General features: G+C 42.1%; 1 protein-coding gene across 1 annotated transcript; it reads left to right on the top strand.

Annotated features, from left to right (window-relative positions):
- The first annotated feature begins 9 nt into the window (after positions 1-9).
- Positions 10-27,041, top strand: RBL1 (RB transcriptional corepressor like 1). Its single transcript, XM_082491231.1, has 22 exons — positions 10-153; positions 292-425; positions 1,393-1,593; positions 4,080-4,144; positions 4,231-4,359; positions 4,474-4,634; positions 5,395-5,444; positions 7,212-7,398; positions 8,860-9,026; positions 11,306-11,418; positions 11,970-12,073; positions 12,633-12,770; positions 14,482-14,646; positions 15,970-16,105; positions 17,579-17,845; positions 18,783-18,961; positions 20,617-20,793; positions 22,245-22,316; positions 22,507-22,591; positions 24,314-24,480; positions 25,691-25,855; positions 26,103-27,041. Exons 1-22 carry the CDS (start codon positions 16-18, stop codon positions 26,271-26,273), a joined length of 3,171 nt encoding a protein of 1,056 aa, XP_082347357.1. The 5' UTR covers positions 10-15; the 3' UTR covers positions 26,274-27,041.

Here is a 27,041-nt window from a genome sequence, read left to right as displayed (position 1 = left end):
CGGGCCGGGCCTGCCATGTCCCGCCTGGAGCCGCCGCCCGCCGAGCCCGGCGCCGCCATCGAGCGGCTCTGTCAGGAGCTCAACCTGGACGCGGCCAGCGCCGCCGAGGCCCTGCGCGACTTCACGGCGCTGCGGGGCACCTACAGCCTGGAGGTGAGGCGGGGCGGGGCGGGGCAGGGCGCGGCGGGGCGGCGGCCGCTCGGCCCTGTCAGGGGCGGGGGGGGGCGGGCGGTCCCGGTGGCGGCGCCCCCCCCCCCCCCCCCCGCAGCTGGCGTTTCCGTGCCCCGGCAGGGCGAGGCGCTGCACTGGCTGGCCTGCGCCCTCTACGTCGCCTGCCGCAAGAGCCTGGTGCCCACCGTGGGGAGCGGCCTGATGGAGGGGAACGGCGTGTCGCTGACCAGGATCCTGCGCTCTGCCAGGCTCAGGTGAGCTTCCCCGCGCTGCTAATTGCTGGGGCTAATTGCCGCCGCTCCCCTAAAGCTGGGAGCTCGGGTACGGCCTCCTCCTCTCACGCTTCCAGGTGCCGCAAAACGCGTGTCCCGCGGTAATAGTAGAAAAGCAATAAATCCTCTTTTGTTAAAAATGCAAATAAGATGCAAATGCGTAATTTTCAACTTCAAGCCTTTCAAAAACCACCCACGTCGGACCAAAATTGTTCCACCCGCGCCACTCGTTTCTTTCTTCTTGTAGTTAATTGAAACACAAACAAACAGGGCCTCTGAGTGTTCTGTTAGCAATCCAGATAAGACTCATGTCTGACTCGGGATTTAGGCCAAATCTCAGGGTGTGCTGCTGACGGCAGTGTCCTGCGGCAGTCTGGGAACGCAGAACTCTGCCATCACATAAACATTTCGGAACCACAGGTGCTCTCTGGCAGGGGGCTCCGCGTGCCACTGTAGCTCTGACCCGAGGTGACAGAACTCGGGAGTGCTTCTCCTTCCACTGAAAGACCTGTTCTGGGCTGAGCTGCCAGAGGAGGGTTGCCAATGTAATTACGCCTACAGTTAACGGGGTTTTGTGTAGGTAACTTCGATGGGCATAGACTCATGTTTGTGGTTTTCTTGCCTCTGCTGCCTCCCCCTCCACACGCGCAGGGCTGTGTGAGCTCTTTCCTTTCTGCCCCTTCCCTAGCTGACACAGCTAGGCTGGCAGCCTTTTCTTTACATGCCTGTGCCTCTCTTTAGAGAGTCGAGGAGAAAAAACAGAGTGATAAACCCCCAAAAGCTTACAATATGTACAACTTGGGAGTCTGTCAAAATAAATGTTAAACCAATATCAATCAAATTAGTCGTTTAGGAGCACATATGTTGCATTTTGGCTTTTTCAAAAATTCAGAATAAAGGAAGTTAGTTAAAGCTCAAAATAAAGCTGTCTTTTCTTTTTTCTTTTAAGTTTAATTCAGTTTTTTAGCAAAATGAAGAAGTGGATGGACATGTCAAATCTGCCACAGGAATTCCGAGAGCGAGTGGAGAGGCTGGAGAGAAATTTTGAAGTGTCAACTGTGATTTTCAAGAAGTTTGAACCAATATTTTTGGATATATTTCAAAACCCTTACGAAGAAACTTCTAAACCACAACGAAGCAGGAAGCAGAGGTATTTTTGAGATTTAATGTGACTTTTCCCTGGACAAGGCTGTACCTAACATAGATTTGCGAAAATTAAGATCATTATTTGTGCTTTGAAAAGTTACGTAAAGTTCTGAAGTGATATGGCCTCTTTGTGGCCTTGGTTCTGACATGCAGTGAATATAGAAACATCCCTGATCTTGATGGAGGATGGATTGTATCAGCAGAGCTTTGCATCCACTGGCTGTTCACGTGATTTGCTGTAAGATGCAGAAACGGGCCCGTGGTGAGAATGTCTGTCACGGAGTTTTCAGAGTTGGAAGGGACCTCTGGAGATCATCTAGTCCAACTCCCCTGCCAAAGCAGCATTGCCCAGAGCACATTACTCAGGACTGCATCCAGGCGGGTCTTGAAAATCTCCAGAGAAGGGGACTCCACAACCTCCCTGGGCAGCCTGTGCCAGTGCTCTGTCACCCTCACCGTAAAGAAGTATTTCCGTGTATTTGAACGGAACTTCCGATGTTCCAACTTGTGCCCATTGCCCCTCTTCAATGGATCCCAGTGACAGGACAAGAGCCTGGCTCCATCCTCCTTCAGCCCACCCTTTAGATACTTGTAAGCATTAATAAGGTCTCCCCTCAGCCTTCTCTTCTCCAGGCTAAAGAGTCCCAGCTCTCTCAGCCTTTCCTCATAAGGGAGATGCTCCAATCCCTTAATCATCTTAGTTGCCCTTCGCTGGACTCGCTCCAGCAGTTCCCTGTCCCTCTTGAACTGGGGAGCCCAAAACCGGACACAGTATTCCAGTTGTGGCCTCACCAGTGCAGAGTAGTGGGGGAGAATGACCTCCTTCGACCTACTGGCCATACTCTTCCCTGTGCAGCCCAGGATTCCATTGGCCTTTTTGGCAACAAGGGCACATTGCTGGGCCATGGATAATTTACTGTCTACTAGGACCCCCCGATCCTTCTCAGAGCTACTTCCCAGCAGGTCCGCCCCTAACCTATACTGGTGCTTTGCATTCTTCCTCCCTGGGTGCAGGACCTTGCACTTGCTTTTGTTGAGCCTCATTAGGTTCTTCTCTGCCCAGCTCTCCAGCCTGTCCAGGTCACGCTGGATGGCAGCACAGCCCTCTGGGGTGTCAGCCACCCCTCCCAGTTTGGTATCATCAGCGAACTTGCTGAGGATACACTCTGTCCCCTCATCCAGGTCATTAATGAATATATTAAACAAAATAGGACCAAGTATTGACCCCTGGGGGACACCACTGGTTACAGGCCTCCAACTAGACTCTGTGCCGCTGATCACAACCCTCTGAGTTCTGTCACCTGTCCGGTGGGGAGAGGCTCAGCAGGGTGGGTCAACTGGACATACAGGGAGACTGACACTTAAAACGTTTAGCAGAAATAACTTCAGTAGCACAGGGATGTTTTGTCTTGGCAAAGTACTGGCTGAGGTAGTTGATATCGTGACATCATCCCTCCGCACAAAGCGGCGTCACACCCACAGTGGCCTCCGCGTTACTGTGTTTTTAACATGATTGCCAGACGAGTGGTAGCACACGAATGGAAGAAAGTTACAGCTGATGCACTCATTTTTGGGACAGTCAGTAACTGATGGTGTCTCCCAGATGCACACAGAACTTCTGTCTTAATTAAAGGAGCTTGTCTATTCCCTGCCAACTGCGCAGCCGTCTCTGTGACAGCTTTATAGAGTGTAACCGTAATGATGAGGGAGCCGAGCTAGGTGTGTGCGAGTTATTTCTGCCAGCTCATGTGTGTCCTCTGGGTGTGAGGGGGGAGAATTGTGCTGGTAAACGGTCCAACATAGCTCTACATCTGCAGATAGAAAGGATACTTCTGCTACAGCCCTTTGCATGTGGCAGGTGGCTTTGTAGGCATCACTGTGTATTGGGAGAAATTTTGTTGGTATGTTCTATTAATGTTCCTTCATGGGAGCCGCGTTCATTAGTGTAACCGCAGCTTTAGCTTCTCTGTGGGCTGTCTTCAATAAAGTCTTCCCTGGTCTTCCAGCTCCATGGTTTTGGATAACCTCTCCAAATGTGATTCAGCAGATGAGCTGTAATACAGGCTGTGGTTGTGTATTTTGAAGGGGTGACTGATGCTTTCGTAAAATATTTGGGAAAAACCATCACTGGAATTTATATAGCCCATGGCGTCTCACCACCTGCAGTTGTGGGAGGATTCTGGTAGAGAAGTGACACCAGGAAAATAGTGTGTGCAGGGTCACAGGCCAAAGGCACACGGTAGCTCAAAAAAGGGTCAGAAGGTCAGGGATGCTGTGCAAAATGCTCCAGGTAGTGAGGTAGGAGACTCTTGGTTAGTGAAAGCTGAAATAAGGACATGTGCCTTAGATTGTGCCTTAGTGTGAAATTAAGATAGAGAACGGCTCCGACTGTTATTTTGAGAAAGGAAACAGAAGGAAATTCTTGCTGTAAAACAAGCCTCTGCTTCCTGGAACTGATGACTGACCTCTCCTGCTTTTCCTCATTGATAGACGGATGCCATGCGGTGTTAAAGATCTCTTCAACTTCTGCTGGACTCTCTTTGTGTACACTAAGGGTAGGCTTGCTACTGCATGGTTTGTATACGTTCTGAGTTATGAACTTCTTTTTGTGTTGGTTGACGTGATATGCTGTCTCTTAAAGGTAATTTCCGTATGATTGGAGATGATTTAGTAAATTCCTATCATTTGCTTCTGTGCTGCTTGGACCTGGTTTTTGCAAATGCCCTTTTGTGTCCAAATAGAAGAGATTTGCTAAATCCATCGTTTAAAGGTACGGTGGGGACAGATTATTTAAAATCAAATAAGCTTTGTTCTCTTGTTCCTTTTTAAATGAAGCTGAAGGTTGGTTGTCTTTTTTTTCTCTCCCCCCCTGCTTTGTCCTCAGGCTTGCCAGCGGACTTCCACACCACAGAGATCAAAGCCTCTGAAGATCCGCCCTGCATCATTGCCACACTATGTGAGCTGCATGATGGGCTTTTAGTAGAAGCAAAAGGAATAAAGGAACACTACTTTAAACCATACATTTCAAAACTGTTTGATAGGAAGGTACATCTCCCCAGTTTTAAGAATGCATGGTAGCACTCAGATGAATGATGTCGAGACCGTTTAAATCCTGCAGGTTCTGCAGGAAAGTGTACTAACAGGGAAATGAACTTGGGCTGGGTCAAGGTTTCTTTGTATTTTAGCAGCAGCAGAATTTACTTTGACTTTTACTGACATGTGCTGTAAGATCCCCTGTGTTTTGGCTTTTTGTGTCAGTGGAGAATCTTTGCTTTCCTTTCTTGGCAGTGTGAAACTGAATCATGGACAATAATGTTTTCTTCAGGCAAAAAAAGTAATCTTGTTGTGAAATAATGTTATGGGATAACTGTCACGATAGCCTGGGTCCTATTGCTTGTCTTGGAGTTGAGCAGAATGCTTTGGAAGAAAGAGATTGAGGTTGCAGGTGTACTAATTGTTCTGTCTGGTTTTGATCCTGGAAATTTTTTTCCAAGCCGTGTGGAAGTTTCCGTGTAGTGGTTCCTCAGGTCAGTCCCTAACCGACCAATGGAACAGATGTTAAATAGCAGTACTGGTTCTGAAGAGTGAGTTCATCTAGAGCTTGGATCGAATTGGGCTTTGTCCTCATCTGTTTGTTTTGCTAATGGTGTTGTAGTCCTTTGGTCTAGGCAAAAAAAAAAAAAAAAGTGTAGTTATACTTCTAAATCTCATTTCTTTTGTGGCTAAAACCATCATGCTCTCACGCTGTTAGAGTTGGAACACTTTTGATTTTATTATGTAAGATATTTCTGCTTTTTATTCTTAGATCTTAAAAGGAGAATGTCTGTTGGATCTTTGCAATTTTACAGAAAATAAGTAAGTTACAGCTTATCTTCTCAATCATGGGGTTTGGTTCCATTTCTAAAATACAGGCTTTTGAATGCTAAGACTGAGGTTTTCCTGTTCCTTTATCTTACCATAACTAATGGTTTTTAATTAGTTGACAGTCAAAGCTGCTGTCTGGCTGAAATGCTCTCTGGATCTGAGGTGTCAGTGGAGCAGCTGCAGGGTGTCTTCCTTCAATATCAGGTTTTGTGCTGCTTGCCCTTATTTTCTGGCAGCTGTAGCCTTTGAGTGATGTAATGCAAATCAAAACCTCAACTCTGAATTTCATGGATGTGTTTCTATACACACATCAAATGTTATACCTGAGTAGGGAAGTCTTTAGATTAATTCATCAGTCTCCAATTGAGTGTAGAAATCTGTGAATGCAACTCAAAAGAAAAGAAGCAATAATTGCAAAACCACAAAAAAGACGTAAATCGTTTCTGTGGGAGGCAAGTACAGTTGTTTCAGAAACTTAAGTTCACTACTGAAAGCTAATTTAAATGTAAAATATGAACAGCAGCTGCTTTGTTCTGGATCCTTTAAAGTTTGGAGCTTTTTTTTCCATTGCCAAAAATACCTAATAATTTGGTTTTGCAAGGTGAGTTTTTAGCTTGTTGGTTTGCTTTGAGACTTTTGAGCAAAGATTCAATTGTTTTAACAATGTAGCTAACACTCAAATTTAAATATAGAACGGTGTTGCCGCGATCCGTTTGAAGCAGTGAACTTCTCTTAGTATTTCTACTTTAAAAATAATAGTATTACTTTAATAATAATAATACTGTCATGTGGAATGATACGGTAGTCCCTGTTCTTTTGAAAGTAGCTTGACATCTAAAGGAAACATCTCTGTTTCTTTGTCCAAGATTTTCATAGACCCTTACTTTTTCAAAAAGTTGTGGGAAAGGTGGATCCATGATACAGTCGAGTTTTCTATGGGCTCACAGAATGGCTTGCATCGTGAATACGTTGTTATGTTCTGTTAATATACATGCTTAAGTGGTAGCTTGAATTGCTAAGACGCTTTGCAGGCAAAAGATATTTCATATAGCATTCAGGTATCCTGAAAAACATGCAGGCATGATTTATTGATATGAGCTGTTTCTGATTTTTATCCAGAAGTTTAATTCTGCTTCCCGAGTATAAGTTTAAAGCTTTGAAACCTTCATGAGATTAAACGTTCCTGTTTTACAAATGGCTTAGCTGGAATAAAGAAAATGAAGGATTTGTTTGGTATCATATCTCAGTGGTGGCTTTAGAAATTGAATCCGGGCAGCTAGCTCTTCAATTTCCCTTCCTCTGTACATTATGAAAATTATGGACTACAGAGTGTTAAAAGCAGAAATCAAACGTAGCTAGTTTAGTGCAGCTACCATTAATGTGCTCCCTGTATACAAAGATTTAACCTCTGATTGGTTGAGTGCTTCCAAACTGGTTTATTTGCAACTGGGAAGGAAGCAGGGGCGTTTTTTCCTCTTCTTACTGGGAGCCAAGTGTTGGTGGTAACTCGGGAGGAAGAGCAGTCCCTGCAGCGCCTCTTCGAGGAGCCGGGGCGGGTGTTAGTATGAAGGAAGGCAGGGACGACCGCAGGCGGATCGCTTGGGGTAGGGAAGTTGGGTTTACAAGCAGCACTGCTGCTGAAAGCATTAAACGCTTCAAACACATGTTGGTTTGGGGTTTGTACCTGAGCTCCACTGGAACCTTTTTTGTTTCTTCACCAGTTTAACCTTTGATATGAAACCTGGGCTTCTCTTTCAGCAAAGCACTGAATAAAGAGTATGAAGAATACGTCCTGACAATGGGTGACTTTGATGAGAGAGTTTTCCTTGGAGCTGATGCTGAAGAAGAGATTGGCACTCCTCGAAAATTTCCTGCAGATGTGCCGGTAGGGAAAACCGCAGCAAGAGCTCATGTGGAGTGTCATCTTCAGCAGCATTTTGAAAAGGTGATTCATTTAACATGTTGATCTCACTTGAAGTACTGCCTCAAGTTTTCACATCCTTGTACACTAGTTGAATCACTGAGGTAACTTTGAATTTCTTGAACTTCTTCCTGAGAGGAAGATGAAGAATTCGCAGGCTAAGTGGGTGCTGTCTTGCTCAGGAGAAATGGTGATGTCTTCATTCCTGCAGAGTTTAGTAAATAACTATTCCTTAAACAAGATGAGAGCACTTCCATGTGTGTAGTCTGGTTTTGTCCAAGAAAAATCCACAAGTAGTTAAGACCTAAATATATAGGTCTTATGGCTTTGTTCAAACTTTGTTTATACCCCATAAGAATACCATGAAACCTTTATGCTGGATTAATTTATTTGTTTTCCCGGTATTTCCATTTTTTAGGATAGGAAAAGTCAATTTATGTATTGTTCTGTGGAAAATAACACTCGAGAGATAAAACCCATTAAATTCTAGCTCTTTGTTACAAAAAGTAGCCTTTAAACAGAGTTAAAGTTTCACTGTGTTTAAAAATATTGAAGTTGGCATGTGGGAAAACACTTGATTACTTTTAAAACTTGGATAAGGGGAAAAATGGTGCTGGCTGTGGGAAAGAGCCACATGCTCTTTGGTTTACATGTCAATTAAAAAATAAGAATACTTATTACAAGGTGCTAGTGCTGGCATAAATTAATTGTATGGCTTAGCTTTTTCTCTCCATTAAAAGTGTATCTCATGTTCAGGCAAATTAAAGACAGGGGTTTGGAATGAGTTTGTCAAATTTGAACTTCAGTTTCTCTAGTATGATAATGACCTCATTACTATTTATGCATACTGATTGCTGGCTTAACCTTTCCTCATTATTTGCCTTGTATCTTCAAAATGTAGTCTGTTCTAATAATTCAAAACCAAATATTTTATTGCATCCCTGCCCGAACGCACGATACAAATAGGTGAGTGCAGTCGACACAGCTCCACCTGCTCAGTGCTCCATCCCCCTCTGGGTAAGGGGAGGCTCTAGGTCCACCAGGACCACGTTTCCCAAAGAACGTTTTCCGGAGACCCTCTCCGAGGCAGCTCTACTACGTACTCCTTGTGTCACCCAGCAAACGCAGGCAGGGACTCTGACTGGAAGCGTATGCTTTCTCTTTTTTGCCCTGTATTTTTCAATATCCAAGTGAGCTTAAAAATTTACAGGCTTTAAGATGTAAAGTCTCATTTTCCTATATTTTATTTAAAAAAAAACCCTTTGGGTTAATTTTAGACTGCCTGAAGATTTGTTGTATTTTGTATTTATGGAGTCCTGGGAAAACTTTAACTAATTTTTAGTCACTTCTGAGATCTCAGGTTTGATGGCAGCCTTCAGGTAGCATACTAATCTTTGGAGAGACTTTGCGGGAGGTGCTCATTCGAAAGGTTTTTGGAACAGTTCTGTTGACTGATTTTATTTATTATTTTTCTCTGTCTGACAGAAAAGGTCATTTGCACCTTCAACTCCACTGACTGGAAGAAGATACCTACGAGAAAAAGAAGCTGTCATCACTCCTGTCGCTTCAGCAACGCAAAGCGTGAGCCGGTTGCAGAACATTGTGGCTGGATTGAAAAATGCACCAAGTGAACAACTTATAACTATTTTTGAGTAAGTTCCTCCACTGCAGCTGCTCTCATACAAATGGAAACTCAGCTTTTCATGCTTGTGACTGCTTTCTTGCTCACATTTGACGTTTTGTTTGGTGCAGAATATTTCTGTCTGTGTTTCTGTATTATTTCTGGTTGAAAGAGCTGTTTTCTAAATGATCTCATCTTTGGAGAAGGGTAGCTGAACACACACACACCCGCTCCAACTTGTCACCACCATGGTATTAACACAGCTTCAGTCTTTGCTAATGTTAATTTAGCTGTTTGTCTGATTGAAAGCCAAATACTTCCTGTTTAGTTGTTGGGGACTTTTTAATTTTAAATAAGTGTGGCTTAATTAAAAATATGGTCACTATGTTGGCAGAGGCTTTGGTGGAGGAAGGGAATGTTACAGTGAACAAGTTATAATCTTTGCCGTAAAGAGTTGGGAAGGTAAGACTAAAAGCAGCCTAAAGGCTCCCCATTTCTCCTTCGTACAACTTCAGGATATTTTAATCTAACTTTGTAGCATATATATAAGCCTAGCAGTGACCCTGATTATTGTCGATGCCGATCTCTTGTATAGCAGCAGTCATGTTTTCCAATTCTCTAGTTGTTCTGGTGGCCGTTCCCAGAGTGTGCATCAGCTCATCAGTTTCCTCCCGGAGCCGTGATGTCGGTCCTAGGGCAGGTGTCCCAGCAGGAGTTAGAGTGTTCCTAGCCAACAATCTCTCGCTCAGCCCATCTAGCTGCTGTGTGATAGTGAGAAATCGTAGTCAGTGAGTACTGAACACCACTCTGGTCTTTCATCATCACCAGTTCTGGGACAGAGTCCCAATTGTATAAGTCAACCTATACTTTTGGCTCCTGGATGCATGACTGCACACTGGCTGTAGTGAAATGCATGTGAAAATGCTGGTGCATAAACTATTTTGTTTATACTCATATGCTTATCAGTAATAGCTCATAAAAAGGAATAATTTAATAGTAAATACCTGTAAAGCTGTTGGGTGTTTGCCTAACATCCATGCAAATTAAGGCCTTGCTCTAATACAGTGTAAGGTCTCCAGATATTTTTTGTTAATCAGAATGTACATTTAGTATTAGCACTTAATATTTGAAGTGCAAAAGTAACTTTATTTTTAAAGCAACCTTCATAAATAGGTGAAATGTATTACTTTTAGTTCTCATCTTTGAAGTTACATATATTTTGAAAGTTTTCCTAGCACTTGTTCTTATAAGTTTACAAATGCCTAGCAAGATGCATTTCTATTTTGAATCTTTCTTTGATTGTTTTTTTTAAGGGCTGCTTGATATTACTTATTTTGCACAATTAAAACATTAATGTGTCTGCAATATCTAATAGAAAATGTGTTTGTTCAAGTAATAAACCAGTCTGTCAAAAAAGATGTAAATATTAAAATGGAGAAAAGAATCGAGTAAACCTCTGACAAGAAATGTGTTGAGTACTTTGCTCATCTTGGACTTGAGTTCAGCCAGCACTAGGATATGTACTGTCTGTTTGGGAGAAGAGGAAAGAACTGTGTTTTGGACTGTGTGTAATATTCTCTGCTTTTGAATACTTTCTATTTCAAATTAAAGTTCCTTGGAAATATAACTATGAAATTTATTAGAAGGCTTTGTTCAGTGAAACCTCAGTTTATTTCAGTGCTAGCTTTTCAAAATAGTTTAGTGTCTTAATTTGACACTAGTCACTATACACCAGCCACTGTCCTCTAGTACAGAATTGCTGGGAAATCTGGCAGCAGTCGGAAAGAGCACCTCCAGACAGAGAGATTCTCGGGCCTCTTTTTATGATAATGACTGTGTGGAGTTCATCAGTTTCTTTCTGCCTTGCTAGTAAATAAGGTATTTTTGGAAAGATGCTGCCTCTTCACTTCGAAAGCTTTCCTGTACTCCCTCAAACCTGGTTTGTGTGGTGTCATGGATGCATTTGGTTGTTTGGTTGCCTGTTGTAGCATCCTTCCTACTGCCTTGCTCCTAGCACGTATGCTTTTCTCCTGAGTGTGCTGCTGTAGCTCTTGTTTTCTCCTGCATTTGTTCCAAAATCTGCATATCCTCTCTTAACTCTGTTAGGAAAGGAAAAAAGGAAACAATATTGCTGCATGTTTTCTTCTGTTCTCTATGGTAATACATGTTATTGCCTGATGAGGAAAGCTCATTATAACTAGCCTCTCTTCTTTTTATTTGCGTGGTATTTTTTTGTTTGTTTTTTGAGGTTTTTTTGAAACTGGATATTTATTTTTACAAACGAGGCTTTCTCTTTGGGTTCTGCTTCAGGTCTTGTGCACGCAGCCCTATGGAAAGCATTCTGAGCAGAGTGAAAGAAATAGGTGAGACGTTCTGTCGCAGCTACACTCAATCAACAGATGAGCAGCCAGGATCTCATATAGGTATGGATGTGCAATGCATGGGATGTTTCAAAATATTAAACTAGGGCAAATGGCATGCATAGATATACTATCGTTTAAGTGTTTAATGCAGTGGAGCTGTTTTTAACCCAGTACGTATCCAAACAGAAAACTGTTGCTGTCAAACAGAACACTGGAAAGAAAAAATCTTTATTACAGAGTAAGACCGAATTTGCAGTTCAAAATGGGGTAACCAAGAGAGCATTGAAACTATAGCACCTCTTAACAAAAATTGTGAACTTGCATTTTTCTTAGATTTAAAATGTAAAGGAAACAATACAAATAGGAAAACTATTTTTACAACTGTCTGCAAAATTACATCACTAGAAATATTAAATTAATATTCTTTAAAACATTTCTGGAATTTCATGTTGTTCCTGTGGATTTCTGAATGTACTTTTTTGATTTGCAAAGTCTATACATATGCACATATGCACCATTTTCTTAGAGAAGGACAAGAACTGGTCAATTTAGTCTTAACACCATTTGTGCAAATGGCATTGGGCTTCTTCATCTTTGGTTTTAAATTTCAGATTTTGCTGTAAACAGATTAAAACTGGCAGAGATCTTGTACTATAAAATCTTGGAGACTATAATGGTGCAAGAAACACGAAGACTACATGGGAAGGATATGACTGTAAGTAAAGAACCGGCAAACAAGGAGAACAACTTTTTGTTACCCTCTCTAGAGGTTTCTCTTGAGACAGTTCCAGAACAGAGCAGTGTGCAGTAAAGCAGTCTGTGTATACTGTTAATATTAAAAAAGGGGAAATATATGGGAGGTGCCTAAATGTAGTTTTTACTGCTATTAAAAATGGTATAATTCTGGCATAACTAACCATCTTAATTGGTGTTGCCTTTTAGCATCATGACTTCATGGACAGATAACTGTTATTCTCCTCTTTATCTAATTAACAATATCAGTACTTCATTTTAGACAGCAATGCATTTGCTGTGCTTTGTGATTCACAGTAAGGAGGCCAATTCATTTGGCCATAGTATAAAAAATGTAATTGGTTTGGCACTGTTAGTCTACTTCTAGTCTTTACCAATCTAACCTTCCCTGTAAAATGGGGAAGTCGGAAAAAAGCAGTAGCTATTCTCTCCAGCAATAATCTAGGTAGTATTAGTGCCAAAAAATTCAAACTTCTGTTTCCCAAACCTCAGACCATTGACATTTTCTGTAATCTCTTTAGGCTCTCTTGGAACAAGATGTCTTTCACCGTTCTCTCATGGCATGCTGCTTGGAGATCGTGCTTTTCGCATATAGCTCACCTCGTACCTTTCCCTGGATCATCGAAGTTCTTGGCCTCAGGCCGTTCTATTTCTATAAGGTAAATAAATACTGTCTTAAGACTGGATCTGTATTAAAAATGGCATGGTACAGTCTTAAAGGATGATGCTCTTCCTTCCTAGGTAATCAGGTAGCAGAAGGACTGATGTTAATGTGTAATATGCTTATTCTAAAGTCTGGCTGTCCTTAAATATATTACCTGGAATGTGTAATGCTGGAGTTGAAGCTGAAATTTCAAGCAAGAAAACCATTTTGTAAATGGTGCTTAACTGTAACATGCTGTTGATCAACTTTTAGTTCTTAATATATACAGACTTTTAGTAGACTAAAGCATTCAAGTGTATATTTTGATCATATTTATTGACTGCAAGCTATAGTTCTGCTTATTAGTCATAAAATAGCAATAATATTTTTTGTTGCCTTTGGCTACTACTACTTATCACAGGCTTGCTTTGTTTAATTTTCTTCTCTCTTTTGTTTTATATAACAGAAGATAAAATCTCTTTTTCTGGGTGTTCTCAATTTTTGCTGGTTTTTTTTTTTGTTAACCTCATTCTCCCCTGCCTCCAATGTCATTTCTGCTCTTCGACTCGTTTGATCCTTTTACCATGTATCCGTATGCCTCCTGTTTTTACTAGATACCTAACAGCTTACTGCTGTTAGTCCTGAATAAATCAGAAGTAGTTCTGTTTTGATGATAACAACCAAAAAAAAATTGAACCCTTTGGGAAAGCTGTTTTAGATTCTGTTCTCCCTTCTTCCTTCTTTAATCCTCAGATTTTGAGCAGTAGTGAAACTGAAACAAATCTGCCAATATTGCTGTGGCTGTTGGTAGCCTACATATGTCAATACCAGATGCGCTGGTGCAGATCCAGCTTTGTGGAAAAGATTTGCATTTGATTTGAATTTTCTTTGCTATTCAGTGTATGTTCTTGCGTCACTCTTACTTGGAAAAAAAAAAAATTGCCATCACAAAGACTTCACACGAGACAGCCAATATTTGTTATTTCACTTGTGCCATTTGTAACTGTGTTCTTTGGGAGCTTAGTTTCTGTCGTATAAATAAGTAAACACATCAGTAAGTCCTCCAGGGAAGTTTTATGGCAATTCCATCTCTGGAGCTTTAGAAAAACAGACTGAGATTCCTCTGTCAGAAATAACATAAGTAAAGTGGATCTTGAGTTGGAGCACAGGGGTGGAGTCTGCTATTTCAAGAGCCCTTTCAACTCTTTTCAACCCAGATCTGTACATGTTAAGGATTCTCACCTTTTCTTAACAGAAATTTTAAAGCAGTGGTTTTCAGCCATTTTCATTATGGGCTGCTTGTTTGAAAGGAGGGAAAGCTTAAATGCTGGGCTCTCACACTTGCAGCCTAAGCAGACAAACTTGCTTATGTCTTCCTAGATACGCATGCACGTGCTGCATGAGCGCTGTGTGTGCTTAGTGCTTTCATTCTGTACACAGTGACGGTGAGAGAGGGCCTTAAAAAAACCATACCACTGGGAGTGGGTTATTCTGCACTGATGGGAAATCTGCTGTCCTTTTCCAACTCCTGGATTGCCTTTGGGAAAGAGGGGTTAAAAAAAGAGGGACCAGAAGAGGGTTGGGGAAGATTAAGATGTGAGGAGGAGGCTGGAGCATTCTGTGTTGAAGAGAAGTTTCAAACAGGAGCCTGAAATGAATAATGGTTTGATAGTGGTAAGCATGAACGATATGGTTTTGCTTTTGTGTGTGTTTCTTGTTACTGTTAGGTAATTGAAGTACTGATTCGGTCTGAGGAAGGACTTTCCAGAGACATGGTGAAGCACCTCAACAGCATTGAGGAACAAATTCTTGAGAGTCTTGCCTGGACTCGGGACTCAGCACTCTGGAGTGCCCTCCAAGCCTCAGAAAACAAGGTCCCAACCTGTGAAGAAGTATGTTACCTGTTTTCCTCTTATTAGGAAATTCATGTTCTTTTTCTTACTGTTGTTTTTCTTAGAATCACAGAATGGTTAGAGTTGGAAGGGACCTTAAAGATCGTCTACTTCCCACCCCCCTGCCCTGGGCAGGGACACCTCCCCCCAGCCCAGGTTGCTCCAAGCCCCGTCCAACCTGGCCTTGAACACCTCCAGGGATGGGGCAGCCACAGCTTCTCTGGGCAGCCTGGGCTGGTGCCTCACCACCCTCGCAGTACAGAATTTCTTCCTAATATTTCATCTAAATCTCCCCTTTCAATTTAAAACCATTCCCCCTCGTCCCATGGCTCCCCTCCCTGATCAAGAGTCCCTCCCCAGCTTTCCTGGAGCCCCTTTAGGCACTGGAAGGGGCTCTAAGGTCTCTGCGGAGCCTTCTCTTCTCCAGGCTGAACAACCCCAACTCTCCCAGCCTGTCCTCCCAGCAGAGGGGCTCCAGCACTCACAGCATCTTTGTGGCCTCCTCTGGCCCTGCTCCAACAGCTCCATGTCCTCCTTATGTTGAGACCCCCTGAGCTGGAGGCAGCACTGCGGGGGGGGTCTCCCCAGAGCAGAGTGCAGCAGAGGGGCACAGTCCCCTCCCTCGCCCTGCTGGCCACGTTGCTGGGGTGCAGCCCAGGATGCGGGTGGCTTTCTGGGCTGTGAGCATGTTTTGTTGGGTCATGTGAGTTCTCATCAGCCAACACCCTCAAGTCCTCCTCAGGGCTGCTCTTGATCCATTCCCTGCTGAGCCTGTATTTGTGCTTGGGATTGCCCTGACCCAGATGTAGGACCTTGCACTTGGCCTTGTTGAACTTCGTGAGGTTGGCATGGGCCCACCTCTTCGGCCTGTCCAGGTCCCTCTGGATGGCATCCCTCCCCTCCAGCGTGTCAACCACACCTCACGGCTTGGTGTTGTTGGCAAACTTGCTGAGGGTGCACCCCATCCCACTGTCCATGAAGCCTACAAAGATGTTAAAGAGCAGTGGTCCCAGTACCAACCCCTGAGGAACACCACTTGTCACTGGTCTCCACACAATTTGCCCTTAATAAAGCTATGTTGGCTGTCACCAGTCACCTCCTTATTTTCTACGTTTGCATAGTTTCCAGGAGGATCTGCTCCATGATCCTGCCGGCCACAGGGGTGAGACTGACTGTCTTCCTTTTTAAAACCAAAAATTTGGGGGGTTTTATACAGAAAACCACTCAAGTGAGACAACTGCTGCAGAAAATATTCTATTAATAGATCAACACAAAGAAAGAAAATCTATTTGTTATCTTACACTGACATTTCTTCGTTCTCAGGTAATATTTCCCAGTAATTTCGAAGCAAGCAATGGAGGAAGTGGCCTTGGGCATTTGCCTATGATGCCCATATCTCCTATAATTCATCCTCGAGTGAAAGAGGTTCGGACGGATCTTGGTGGGAGTTTAAGACGGGGTATGTTCAAGGTTTCTGATGTTATTTGAATGTGTGAATTTGGGGAGAGGGGGTTTAGATTTTATAATTGCAAAAAGCAATCTTGAATGTGAATTAAGCATTCAGAATTGTGAAGCCTCTTATTTGATCAGGGGAAAATCTAGATGAGTCCAGTCAAACCATTGCTGTGTCTTACTGGCAGCAGACATTCAGGATAATGCGTCACTTCTGACCTGGAGCAGGTTTTGCTGCTGTTTTGATGCAAGGGTTACCCTACTCTGGGTGGGCTATCATCTGATGGATTGTTGTCCTTTTGCTGTTCAGATCTTTCCAGATTTTAGGTGACATTTTTAAATGGAATGACAGAGTTGTACTTATTCCTCCTCCCTACAGAAGGAAAGGACAATACGTTGTCTGCAGTATTCCTTCCTCTGAAGAACTACTGCCTTGCTCTTCGCAGATTCCTGGGTATCACACAGAGTTGCCTCGTGACAGTGAGGGTGACGAGGCAGTGGCAGCACTGCTGTTGGTTTTCTGAACTTCCCTAGTTAGGAATTGCTGCTTTTGTTGTATCCCAACCAATAGTCCGTAGGTTCTTGCTGGTGCGCTGTGGACTGATCGGTGGTGTGATGTTGTCTCCTTTTGTGTTTGTTTGGCAAATTGCGTTACAAGACTGTTTGTTTTTTTGTTTTTTAAATACTCATTAGGAAAGAGATGTCTAAGCAGTTGCTGTGGATGTTACGGCTAGTTGTTTGATGGAAGGGAAGGCAACTTGGAGATGGTGTCTTATATATGGGTAGGGCTGTGTGAGACTTTATCTTGTATATAAGAATCTGGTACCAAACACTCCCCCTAACTTCAGATGGAAGATGATGGGGACTGGAAATGTTTATTTGCCCCTGGTACCAAGAAAACCATCCTGGCAGAGTTAGAAGTAAGGGCTCAAACCAGTCTTACCGGGTCAGTTGTCCAGAAGGTTTCTGCTTCGTGGGAAATGGGAAACTCCTGTCACTGGTATCCTAGCAAGTGGCTAGCAGACATCAGCAGAAATGCAAAAAGCCTTAAATTAATATTGTGTACTTCAGTCTTACTGTGGGAGCAAATGTTTGAAAGCAACAGAAAAGCCTGAGAGGAACCAGGGGTGGATGAGGGTGGAGGCTTTTGGCTGGGGTGAGTTCAGAGAGAGTTTAAAAGCCAGAATATACAGAAAATGGCATATCCAGGGAATGTGCTCAGTGTTCCTGTAGAGGAATGTGTTCAGAGGAATAGCACTTGCAAATATTACTAATCTGCTAAGCAGACTGGAGTGAGTATCTGTAATCCTTGTTCGTATCGCCTAGGAACAGTGAACTGTGAGATTAGTTCTTAACTAGAAGTGATTTCTTGTGCTCCAGTTTTGTAGTTTGAAGTTAAGCCTTTTCCCCTCCTGTGGAGAAGTATTCCTATTAAGCTGCTCCTCTTCAGGTTGCTTTGTTTTCCTCCTTTGCACACTAGACATGCAGCCGTTGTCACCAATCTCTGTTCATGAGCGCTACAGTTCTCCTACAGCTGGAAGTGCCAAGAGAAGGCTCTTTGGAGATGACAGCCCCAAAGAAATGCAGATGGAAAAAATTTTAACTGAAGGAACTAAGTTGACAATTGCTCCAGCATCAAGCATTGCTGCTGAAAATGTGTCCGTTTCTCCTGGTCAAACAGTACTGACCATGACAACCACTACAGTACCAGGAAAAATGGGACAGAAGGTTACTATCCCGCTGCATGGTATGAATTTTTCTCATTCTTTTGCTCTACTAAATGTACGGTTGGTCTAAGCAGATTTTAAGAGCAAGCAAAACATCTTGAACATGTATCACTTTTTCTTTTTTTAAAAGAACATGTATCACTTTATCATTAAAAAAAAAAAAAAAAGCTTAAGTTTATACTGACATCTCCTTCTGTGGAGACATCTGATATCTGACAAGCATCCTGAGGATTCCTTCTTGCAAACAAAGTTGTGGAGTTCTTGCTTCTTCCAGTTACACCTCACCACAGACTAAGCGATGCTTTGGTTCTCAGCTCCAATAATGATTTACTACTCTTTGTCTTAAGTTTGGTCTCCGGGATTTCTGGATAAGCACTACATATTAATGTTAGCGAAATAGTGGGGGATTTTTTTTTTTTGTTGAAGTTGGGTGATGCTCAAATATGTCTGAAAATGATACATGACAAACGAGTTTTATAGCCTTTTTTAATTTAAAAACTGGGTCTATAGATAAAGATGAAAAGAAAGAAAACTCCACTTTTCATGTTCAAGGAGACTTTCAGCAAGAGAATTTGACTACTGAGGAAACAAATGAGGACTGTATACAACGTGCTGTCAGTATTACAGAATAATACAAAAAAAAAAAGGGGGTAAATGCCCACCTTCCCCAAAAGAGTGGAACGCTGACTACAGAAATTATGATTTCTTGTAAACTTTGTACTTTCAGATAGTTTTGGAAATGATCGTTCACATTTATGTTCTTCCTTTAAGCATTACCAGGAATGTAATTTTTAATCACTTCTTAAGACTCTGATGGACAAAGAAGCTTTTTAGCAGTGCGGAAGGATGAGATGTTTTTAGTATGAAACGTTTGTGAATTAATTTCTGATTTGCAATTTAACTCTGCAACATGAGGAGAGCAAACAGTTTACTTCTGGATGTGTATATCACTTCCAGGTATTGCAAATGAAATGGGTGGGATCACATTGATACCCATTTCCATGAATTTGGGTCAGCCATGTAAAATGGAGGCTCAGGCTCCCTGCCACCCTCAGGTGAATCCAGCACACGAAACGCACCTGTCATCAGCGAGCAAACCAAAGAAAACAGGATCCTTGGCCCTGTTTTACAGAAAGGTAAGTGTTTGTCCAAGGAAGTCATACTTGGCTTCTGTTTGTGGCCGTGCTGAAACTTGTCTCCTCGTGCAGTTTTCGTTACCTGTCAGTATTCATGTACCTCTCCTTTGGCATGAGCAGTTCTTATGTACTGGGGAGGAGAAGGGAAAAGATGTCAAGTGTTGCAGAGAAGCCAATTTTCTCCCTTCCTCTACCCATGAGATGTTTCATGTTTTTTTTTTTCTTTTAATTAGCAGCTTCTATAAATAACTACCTAAGAAGTATCGGTAGTTTTTACTTCTCTTGTCTATTTTTACTGCCTGCCACACTTGCAAGGGTTAGACATATCAGAAATGAGATTATTCTCCTGTGCCTCTCTCATTCAAAACTGCACTGTTTCGGGTCCTGCATCTGGAGATTTGCAATTTTCTGAGGTCTCCCCAGTAGTGCTGATCTTGCTTGTATGGGGCCTCAGAAAGCAGTGATAAATAACACGCTATCGAAAAGTCTCTAGAAAGAAAACTTCTTGAAATAACTAAGGGTTTAAGGGATAAGTTAAGAACTGATTGTGCTTCAGAGAAACTTCAGATTACTTGTTTGTAGTTGCTTTGATTTCTAACGTGGGAGCGCGTGAGAGGTCTTTGGAGGGGGCAGGGGTAATGCCTAAGTGCCTGCAAAGAATATATGCCTGAATTAATCTCTAAAAAATATTAGATTTTTTTTCTGTTATTTTCTGACTACAGGAGGTATTTTCAGGGGTTTTCCCCTTTTAGGGTATCTATATTTTAAATCTACAGAATTCTACGTTGAACAATCTTTAAGATCTTAATACAGAAACTAATTCTTGGAAACACTTGTAAGGCACATCCTGTGTCTGAACTATTGGTTCTTTAACTTTGATAGTGGCAGTCTGTCTCTCTCTGAGAACGCATTAAGAATTGAATAGCCAGCTTGGACTGCATTTTGGAAGCTTTACTCTCAGCTGGGGAATAATACTGCAGCCGTAGCCATGTGTTTGACAAACATGTGTAGGGAACATATTCCTCTTAGTTATGAAGGAGAACTAGAATCTTCACTTAAATTTGTCTTTAAATTTTGGCCTTCTGGTTACAGTGATCATCATATTCAAAGTGAGAGTTTTTCCCTACTTTCCTTTCATGTTCCTGTTCAGTAGAGCAAGTGAAAAGGAAATGAACTCGTTCTGCTTTCTAACTTAAAGAATGTATCTAATTACTACCCATGAAGTGAGAGTTTCTGTAATAAATGGAATTTATTGTTGCACTTGATAGTTATTTTGGGGTTTGAGACAGATTTTTTTAGTAATCGAAAAGAAAAAAAAAAATCTGTCAGTTTGCTAATCTAAGATTATACTTAAACATAATTGAAGTACGCCCCTTCTTTATGCTTGTTCTAAGTGTTCCATTATAGCGAATGAGTGATACAGTAAAGAAGCTATACTCGTAATGTTTTTAAGCAGATTTCCCATAAGCAAGAGAGAGCCGACATTTGAACAGAGATGACAACGTAGTCTTTGATGACATTGTCTTGGGCGCAGGGGGGAATTTTGCAGAAACGAACGATTCAAATATAGAACAGCCCTGCTTTGAGGACCTTTGTTTTTGCAGACTAGGCTAAGCTTGTTTGGCTTGACTTGTCACTGTGTCTTTTTCTTGCAGGTTTATCATCTGGCAAGTGTACGCTTGCGTGATCTGTGCTTAAAATTGGATGTTTCCAATGACTTGCGCAGAAAGATATGGACATGCTTTGAATTCACATTGGTTCATTGTGCTGATCTAATGAAGGACAGACATTTGGACCAGCTCCTTCTCTGTGCCTTTTATATCATGGCAAAGGTAACATGTAGTTTTAAGAAATTCAAGGAATTTTATGTCAATTTAAAATGTAAATTGAGACCGCAGTTTACAATTTGATTGCTTTATTCATGTGATATTACTGGAGGGAAGGAAAAGGAGAAGTCCTTCCAAGAAGTGAAGTCCCAGTATACTTTTTCCTTCTCTTGTGTAATCTTAAAAGTTCCCACCAACCAGCCAGTTGGTTAAGGGAGGATTTTTCTTCTCGTCCTGAGCGCAATTACAATAAGCGCTGGTCACAAAGCAGTGTGAGGTCTCATTGCCCCATATTTGTGTTTTCTATCTTGTTCATCATCTTCCTGATCTGTGTAATCCGAACTAAAAACGCCATTACAGTTACAAAATTATGCTGGTGCAAAAATATGCAGGAGCTCACAACCTTATGTATGGATGAAAAATTCCTATTCCACAAAAATCCTCCTAGCTTTTGAAGCTTCAGGCTGAAGAATTGAGCTGTTTGCCTGTTACTTGTACTTCATAATTTCTTACTCAATTTGCCACCATTGGTTTTAGGTGTTATATAGTTGGATTATGAAACTGGAGTATTGATTTGACTCAGACCTGAGAGCTGATGGTTACAATGGCCATCAAGTCTGATTTGGACACAGACTCAGGAAAGTGAAAGTAAGCCAGGTTCATCTAAGATATTGGGCATGGGTTACCTTTTCTAGAGGAAAGACAAATGAAGAGGAGCACTGTCTGTGGAGGAAAACTGATGTTGAAATTGTGACTACCTGTGCTCTTAGTAACTGTAGCATAGCTTAGGCTCGTTTGACATTGATACCAACAGCTGTAGGAAAGCAAAACCATCGAATAGTCAGTGCTCCGTATTTTATCATGTAGTTTGTCGGTTGGTTGGTTGGTTGGTTTTTTTTTTTTTTAAATAGTCTTCTGAGTGCTGTCTCCAGTGCAATGTGAGACCTGACATTTTAGCCAGAGACCTTGATGCATTCTCTCCTGGCTCCTACTACAAAGATGTTGCTCTTCTGCTCTTAAAATTCCAGATGCATGGCTGAAAAACAAAGTCCTTTAAGAAATGAGCTATTTTGAAGTACAAGAGAAAGCTGAAATTGCACATGTGTATATATCTGCCTAGGGTTTTGTTCAAGATTTCCTCACTCTCCATTGAGAAAAGCTAAGGGGTCCAGTTTTCAAATTTACAAATACATTTTTGACTTAGTATTTCACTTTAACTTTTAGTGTCACTAGAAGAAAAGTCGGAAAAAGAATAATTCGTAAGCAACAAAAGGCTTTAGTAACTAAGAAACAAGTAGTGCCTGAGCAAGACAAATGCTTGTTTTTTCATATTCTCGTCACCAGAACTAATTCGTAGTAAAATGCTGATGAAAAAGTTAATGGAAGCTAATTGGGCTGCTCAGGTCTATTCAACCTTGCTGCTTGCACTTGGTCTTCAATAACCTTTTCTTTTCCAGGTAACCAAAGAGGAAAGAACTTTTCAGGACATAATGAAAAGTTACAGAAATCAGCCGCAAGCCAACAGCCATGTAAGTAAATAGTATTGCCTTTCCTTTTTGTAAATCTCAGACAGCGGTGCTTTTTCAAATGGTTATGCTGATAAAGGCAAAGTCAAGTCCTCTTCAGTGTTACATTCATTCTTATTCACATGGATTTCATCTAGTCTTCTGACGTCTTTGTTTTCCTTGACAAGAGTGTTTTTTCCCTGGTGTCCTCTAGGTTTATAGGAGTGTCTTGTTGAGAAATATTTCTACTGATGTCCTATTGGACAAAAACGCAAACCAAGATGTGGAGATGACAGAAGGTAGGTACAGTAAAGTAAGCTGCTGTTTTTAAAAATGTACTTGTGTGCTTTTAAAGAACCGAATTGTTGAGTAATAAGGAGAAGTAAAGTGAATTTTAAAGTTTTAAATGTATTAAAGAAAAATAAATGTATTGTTGGAAAAGAATTCATCTTGTCAGTAGCCCTCCTGTGTTTTAGATATGGAAAATACGCTTCCTATATGAAAAAAAGTCTCATTTTCTTTCCTCAAATTTGGTTGCTCAAGATTGAAGTGTTTCCTTAGTGTGTCAGTGATATTGTAGTTCTTCTTGGACAGCGACACCAGCTAACAAAGAAAGGTGAACAGTACCTGGAATATTATGACAGGTTTTTTTTCTTAATATCACCTATCCTGAAGGCTCAAATAGGGAGAACTTGTTTCGGAAAAATAACAATGGTGACTCTAAGACCACCACTTTCTTATATTCAGGTTTCTTTTAAATAGTTGATACTTTCTTTGCTCCGGGTTAGAGGAGAAGAGGGACAAGAATAGTATTTCAGAAAAGCATGAAACTTGTGCCATGCCCATTTAGTGACATGTCAGGAAGCCAAGAGATCACAAGCCCATGTGGGAACCCATGAGCAGAGCAGATCTGCAGCCAGGACACATGCAGAAATTTAGAATACTGTTCCGTGTAGTAAATTCCCACCGTGGGTGGGATTCAGCTGCTTGAACGAGTATTAATTTTTTTAAAAGCCTTTTGAGGTTTCCACTGGGGTCCAGGAAAGTGCTGATCTCCTGTAGGTTCAGCATCCTGTCTAGCAGCTTGACTGTTCTTGGATGTCATAGAGCATCTGAAGTGGCTCTGGTGCTTTGTCAAACAAATGCGTTTGGTTACAAAGTTCTTCAGTTGCTTTTCCTACCAGACTTTCTCTTCAGTTAATAGACTTGTGTCTCCTTTATCAAGTATTGGCTCCTGCTGTTTTGATGCCACCTTACAGGAACATGTGCCTGCGCTGTGGCACAAGGCAGACACATTAAGGAGTTATACTTACGGGTATCAGCTAGAGCTTTTGATGTTTGTCTCATAGTGCACTGAATGCAAGAAGCTTTATCCTGTGTTGCCCTGTTCTACTTGGCAGTAAACAGTCCGGAGGATGAAATATAGAAGGTTGTATCCAGTTGCGGTCTGGCTTAATTGGCGGAGAGAGAACATTAACAGAAATGTACTTGCTGTGTGGCTGCAGCTTTTTCCACTGGACAGCCATTTCATAATACGCCTGAACAAATGGTGCCAAGGCTTCCTTGCAGCAGGCAGGAGTTGAGCACGAAGCTATTCTTTGCCAGCTGATCACTAGAAACTTTCACAGAAGCTAAAAGCTGTGAGCTGTCAGACTGCTTAGAACTTAGTTTTAAGAGCAACAAATGGCTTTGTACCACTACCCAAAATAAGCATGGGGAAGGGGGTCAATTGTGCTACGATATTCTTGCTACAGTTATTTCCAAGTTTGGAATAAAGATTTCTGTTGGCCTGTTTAGCCGTAATCCCCTAGCCTGCTAGCAGTGGTTTGTAGCTCCTCCTAATGTTCATAACCACCTACAGCATACCCTGCCCCTGTCTGAAACACATTGCTTTAATTCATCTCATTAACAAGTCAATTTATGGATGAGTTCTTGTCAGCAGGATATTTTAAGTTTGAATCTGAAGTGCTCAGTTTGCTGATACTGTGTCTCTGAAATCTGAAGCGCTCTCTTATTGTTAGATTCGTCTGTGAAAACTGGCAGTTCCTTGGGGCCATCTGCAGCAGAGAACTCCAGTGAGTCAGGAACGGAGGAGAGAGGAGATCTTATTAAATTTTACAACGCCGTCTACGTAGGAAGAGTGAAATCTTTTGCACTGAAGTACGATATCATGAACCAGGATCATGTAGTAAGTAAAGTATTTTGGAATTTTGCTCTATATAATAATATGACGGAGTCATTTTTCCTGACAGTTAAACATGTTGATTTTGTTCTGTTATTCACCTGGTGTGGTTACAGAAGTCAGATAGTTCTAAGTGATGGTATGAAGATGGGCTTTAACAGCTTTTTAAGAGGACAAATGGAGATGCAGTTCAGTTTACAACCCCGATTTTAGCTTTTTTTATATCGATGCAACTCCCATTTGCTCAAGTAACAGAATCATAGAATGGTTTGGGTTGGAACAGACCTTAAAGATCTTATCTAGTTCCACCCCCCCTGTCCTGGGCAGGGACACCTCCCACTAGACCAGGTCGCTCAAAGCCCCGTCCAGCCTGGCCTTGCGAAACACTTTAATGTGGCACTGGTATAAATGGCTCCCTACCTGTGATGGAGCTTGGCTCCATCCCCTCCCCTCTGCTGCTTGGTAAATCACTTGGCAGGAGATGGTCCCTGGGAGACGCTGCAGTGAGGAAAAACAAGCGCAGAATCTGGGAAACCTTCTGGCTAAGGCAGCCCCTGGAAGGTGGTGTGTTGTATGGGGGAGCCCCGACATCTACCAGCCCGTCACACCAGCACTGGCTGCCCCGTTTGTGTCACTGGGTAAAGTCATGCCAGCAGTGAGGGCAAGAGCCTCCCCAGTATGGAGGGGGTCCGTGCACAGCACCGGCTTTCTGCCCGGCCCCACAGATCGCCTCAGCCCTCCCCTTGGCACCGCTGGGTGCTTGTGCTGGCCATGCTGGGGGGCGATGGGCACTGGGATGCTGGGGGATGCAGCACCCCCAGGCAGAGGGACCTTGGTGAAGCAGTACTAAAATCCTCTCCCTCCTAGGAGAAGATTAGGATATCCCCTGTAATGGTGTCCCATTTATTTTGCCCCTTGGAAGGCATCATCCCTGCACCCAACAACTTGCCTGTCTTTGTTACAGCAGTTTTTAGTATTCAGTCTCCAAACAGCGCCAAGCTGCTCTCTTCTTTCTAAAACCAAACAAGATGCCTGTGGAGCATCTGGAAAATAAATTTGTTCCATTGTTTGGTGGATACTTGATCTGTTGTTTAACTGTTACAGGATAAAATCTTCTAAAGAAGACCCGGAAGTGTATTAATTTTTCCTTCTGTGAAGTTCCTGCTCTTAAATATCTTCTGATTCAGCTCCTATCCAAATTTGTTCTCTCTTACAGATGGAAGCCCCTCCCTTGTCTCCGTTCCCCAACATTAAGCAACAGCCAGCATCGCCTCGACGGATCTCCCAACAGCACTCTGTTTATGTTTCACCTCACAAGAACGGTGCCTGCTTGACACCTCGGACTGCACTACTCTATAAATTTAACGGGAGCCCTTCCAAGGTAGAAGGCAAAAAGGTTGAAAGGGGTCAATTTGAGAGAGGTTTAATTAATCTCCTCATTAGGATGTGTTGAGATTTCATTGAGCTAGTCTCTCAGTTTGTGGTGAAGGGTGGAATTCTTCATGTAGAATCCATCACTCGCTCAGCAGAGAGGTTCAGAATAACTTTGTGTTCTCAGGTAACTGAAAACCAGAGCAAGTTTGAAATGGAGTTGTAGTAACTCATGATTTTTTTTATCTTGATCGCAGAGTTTGAAGGACATCAACAATATGATAAAACAAGGTGAACACAGGAGTAAGAAACGAGCAATAACAATTGATAGTGACACTGAATCTCCTACGAAGCGACTCTGCCAGGAAAATGATGACGTTCTACTTAAACGTCTCCAGGATGTTGTCAGTGAAAGAGCAAATCATTAAAACTGCCGGTTCTCTCTGGGATCTAAAAGCTCTGGAGTCAGATAAGGCTGTTGCGCTTTTTATTTATTTCTTGCTTTTGTATACAGACAACTGCCAAGTTTCTTTAACATTGAACGTTTACCTGACTTCCACAGGATGCAAAAAGCAAGGGTTAGGTAGTGAACACCAGAGAATGAGAAGTGGTGGTGATCTTCATTCCCAAAGGCCACGCTGTGCTATAAATTACTCTGTTGGAGCTGTTTTAGCAAAGGAGTCATCTGTAGAAAGCCATATTGGATGTTCTCAAGCCTAATTTAGAGCATCCTGAGTTCGGACTGTGACTCAGCTTCTAGTAATATTGGTTTTATTTTTGGAATAAGAATGATAAGGAAATGAGTGAAATCAGTCAAGTTTCCTCAAGCTTTTGGAATTTGGGGAAGAAACTTTAAAAGTGCCTTATTTTAAAAGAATATGGAATTTTATGCATAATTTTACTGTGGGGTAACTGGAGTGGAGAACAAATTGATCCTTTAGCCTCAGAAAGAGCTGAGCGGTTTTGAACTGTATGATTTGTGCTGTGTTCCATCTCCTGTCAGAATGTCAGTAACAGTGTATGTTACGATGCGGAACGGACAGCTTTTGCAATAACAAAGGCAGTAATCAAAAAGTACAAATAGCGGAGACTTAAATTGGACACTGACATGTGATAAAGCATGGAGATATGGTTCCCTTGCTCCTTTCCCCTTGGGAGCCTGACAGCAGCCCTGCTGTACAAGCTGTTCATACCTC

The sequence above is a fragment of the Vanellus vanellus genome, assembly GCF_965231255.1.
Source record: "Vanellus vanellus genome assembly, chromosome: 15".
NCBI classification, from domain to species: Eukaryota; Metazoa; Chordata; class Aves; order Charadriiformes; family Charadriidae; genus Vanellus; species Vanellus vanellus.
The sequence above is the reverse complement of the archived record's forward strand: the minus strand, read 5'-3'. Positions and strand labels throughout refer to the sequence as shown.